Source organism: Hordeum vulgare, chromosome 1H (assembly GCF_904849725.1).
Source record: "Hordeum vulgare subsp. vulgare chromosome 1H, MorexV3_pseudomolecules_assembly, whole genome shotgun sequence".
In the NCBI taxonomy this organism is placed as follows: Eukaryota; Viridiplantae; Streptophyta; class Magnoliopsida; order Poales; family Poaceae; genus Hordeum; species Hordeum vulgare.
The window spans coordinates 24,151,252-24,153,580 of record NC_058518.1 but is presented as its reverse complement, the minus strand read 5'-3'; the positions used below and the strand labels follow the sequence as shown (position 1 = coordinate 24,153,580).

General features: G+C 48.3%; 1 protein-coding gene across 1 annotated transcript; it reads left to right on the top strand.

Annotated features, from left to right (window-relative positions):
* Positions 1-242: 242 nt before the first annotated feature.
* On the top strand, positions 243-982 carry LOC123405384 (non-specific lipid transfer protein GPI-anchored 5-like). The gene has a single exon (XM_045099094.1). The coding sequence runs from the start codon at positions 354-356 to the stop codon at positions 882-884; it is 531 nt and encodes a 176-aa protein (XP_044955029.1). The 5' UTR covers positions 243-353; the 3' UTR covers positions 885-982.
* The last annotated feature ends 1,347 nt before the right edge of the window (positions 983-2,329 follow it).

The following is a 2,329-nucleotide window of genomic DNA, read 5'->3' as shown; positions in this document are numbered from 1 at the left end:
GCCACCTGGCGCCAAAAGCTGAAAGATTCTACGTAATACCCAACAATGCCGCGTCAAAAGCTGAACATAGTTGATAGATACACCGAGTTTTCTTTTCAAGGGTAGGAAAATTCAGCTCACCAACGCTAACTAATCCACCATCGGTCGTGTCTTCTTCCTGCTCGCCGCCGTCGCCACCTTCTCCACCACCTCTGAACCACTCCACCTATAAATCAATCAACCCACGGATCGATCACAAGAACAACAGGCACAGACCCAAGGCAACCAACTACCCACAAAGAGCAGCTAGCTAGCCATCCTGAGTTCCTGACGGTGTTGGGTTGTTCGAGGACAGGAAGGAAGCAGAGCGAGAAATGGCGGCGAGGGCGGCGACCATGCTGGCCGCGGGGGCGCTCGTCGTGGTCGCGGCGGCGTGCATGCTGGCCGGCGGCGCGTCGGCGCAGTCGACGAGCGGGTGCACGCAGACGCTGATCGGCATGTCGCCGTGCCTCAACTACATCACGGGCAACGAGACGGCGCCGTCCAAGTCCTGCTGCTCGCAGCTCGCCGCGGTGGTGAGCTCCAAGCCCGAGTGCCTCTGCGTCGCGCTCAACGCCGACCCCGCCGCGCTCGGGCTCGGCGCCGTCAACAAGACCCGCGCCCTCGGCCTCCCCGACCAGTGCGGCGTCAAGACGCCGCCGCTCAGCAACTGCGCCTCCGCCCCCACCACGTCGCCCTCGTCCGGCTCCAGCGCGCCGGCGGGACAGACGCCGACGTCGTCCGGAGCTGGGTCCAAGTCGACGCCGACGACGGACGTGGGTAACGGCGTAGCGTCGCTCCAGAGCTCGGCCGGCATCGTCGCCGGCTTCGTAGTGGCCGCCGTCTATGCCCTGGCCGCCATGTGATCCATCCCACTGATGTCTTGTTCCGTTAATCCCCACCACAAGGATTGAAGATGATTGAAGAGGATTGAGGTGGATTTTGACTTACAGGAAATTTAATCCTCCCCAATTCACTTCAATCCCCTTCAAATCCGTTGCAACCGAACAAGGCCTGACGGATCCACGCGGCCTCTTCTTCTTCCGTTTGTTGTACCGTGCCATGCATGAGCTTATCTACTTGATTCATTGTTGCCTTTTGAATAAACATTTTATTGTATCACTGGATGTTTCTATCATGCATTCATTGGATGTGTGTTGCACGAGTACTGAGGCTGCGGCTACCACCTTATTTTCAGACAAAAATTGCGAGGCAAGACACACTTAAACATGTGTATTTCGAGTAAAAAACGTTGAATAACTCTAGTGAAAATGCAGTAAATTGTGATATTCCTTTTCATCACCCATGTAGTAATAAAACCGGTCAGAGGAATAAAATAATAGTTGTTTGGAATGTCTAACTTGCTATTCAAGCCTTCAAGAAAAACCAGTCCGTGTAATTGTGCAGAAATAAAAACCGGAAGTAAACACGGAAACAAAATTTAAATTAGAAAAAACAGGAAGAATAAAACGAGAACCGGAGAAGAAGAATTAGATGAAAAACAAAAAAGAAACCCGAAAACAAAAGATAAACAAAGAAACCAATGTAAAACAGTGGGAAATAGACAAAGTAATTGTACAATACTGGGCGTTTCTAATAATGCCGCCCTTACGTCTCGCTAAATGCGGCACATAGGATCAAACTCGGGCGCTAGTTATAAAGTCGGCCTGGCACGGCACAATTGCAGGCCCAAATTGCATTTCCGCCTTGTGAGCCATTTCGGTCTAACAAATTAAAAAAATACATTAATAACCAAAAATGTAAGAGAAAAACAAAGAAAACATGTCGCTTAAGTAGTATATATTTTTTTCTTAGACAAAAGGTGAGGCCAAATTGTATGGAGCATCTAACTTCTATTCAAGCCTTCAACAATCAGTCCGTGGAATTGTGCACAAATAGATACTGGTTAGTGTTATAGTAATGTTTAACCTGGTCGGACGTATATCAAGCTTTAAAGCTGCGGTCACATATATAAAGTACATTCCAAACTTGACCACAGTAGTAATCGTTGTGAATGCGCAAGGACAGTTTGGATCTTCACTCTTGACAAATAGCAGGGAAAATAATAACTAATTCCAGAAACCTGCACTTCCGTGAAGATTGAGCAAGTGCTTTGAATTTTACACTTCTGTTTTCCGGAACACAAAATGAAAAATGGCATGACCTATTCTTTTTTACTTGTGGTTTCTGACACAGGGTCAATCAAGAAGAAAAACAAGGACCCCTAAAAAAGGAAAAAAAACATGGGAATTCCATGCCCCCCCACCCCACGTTAGATTTCGATTCGAGTGGTGCCGACCTAGTCATACAA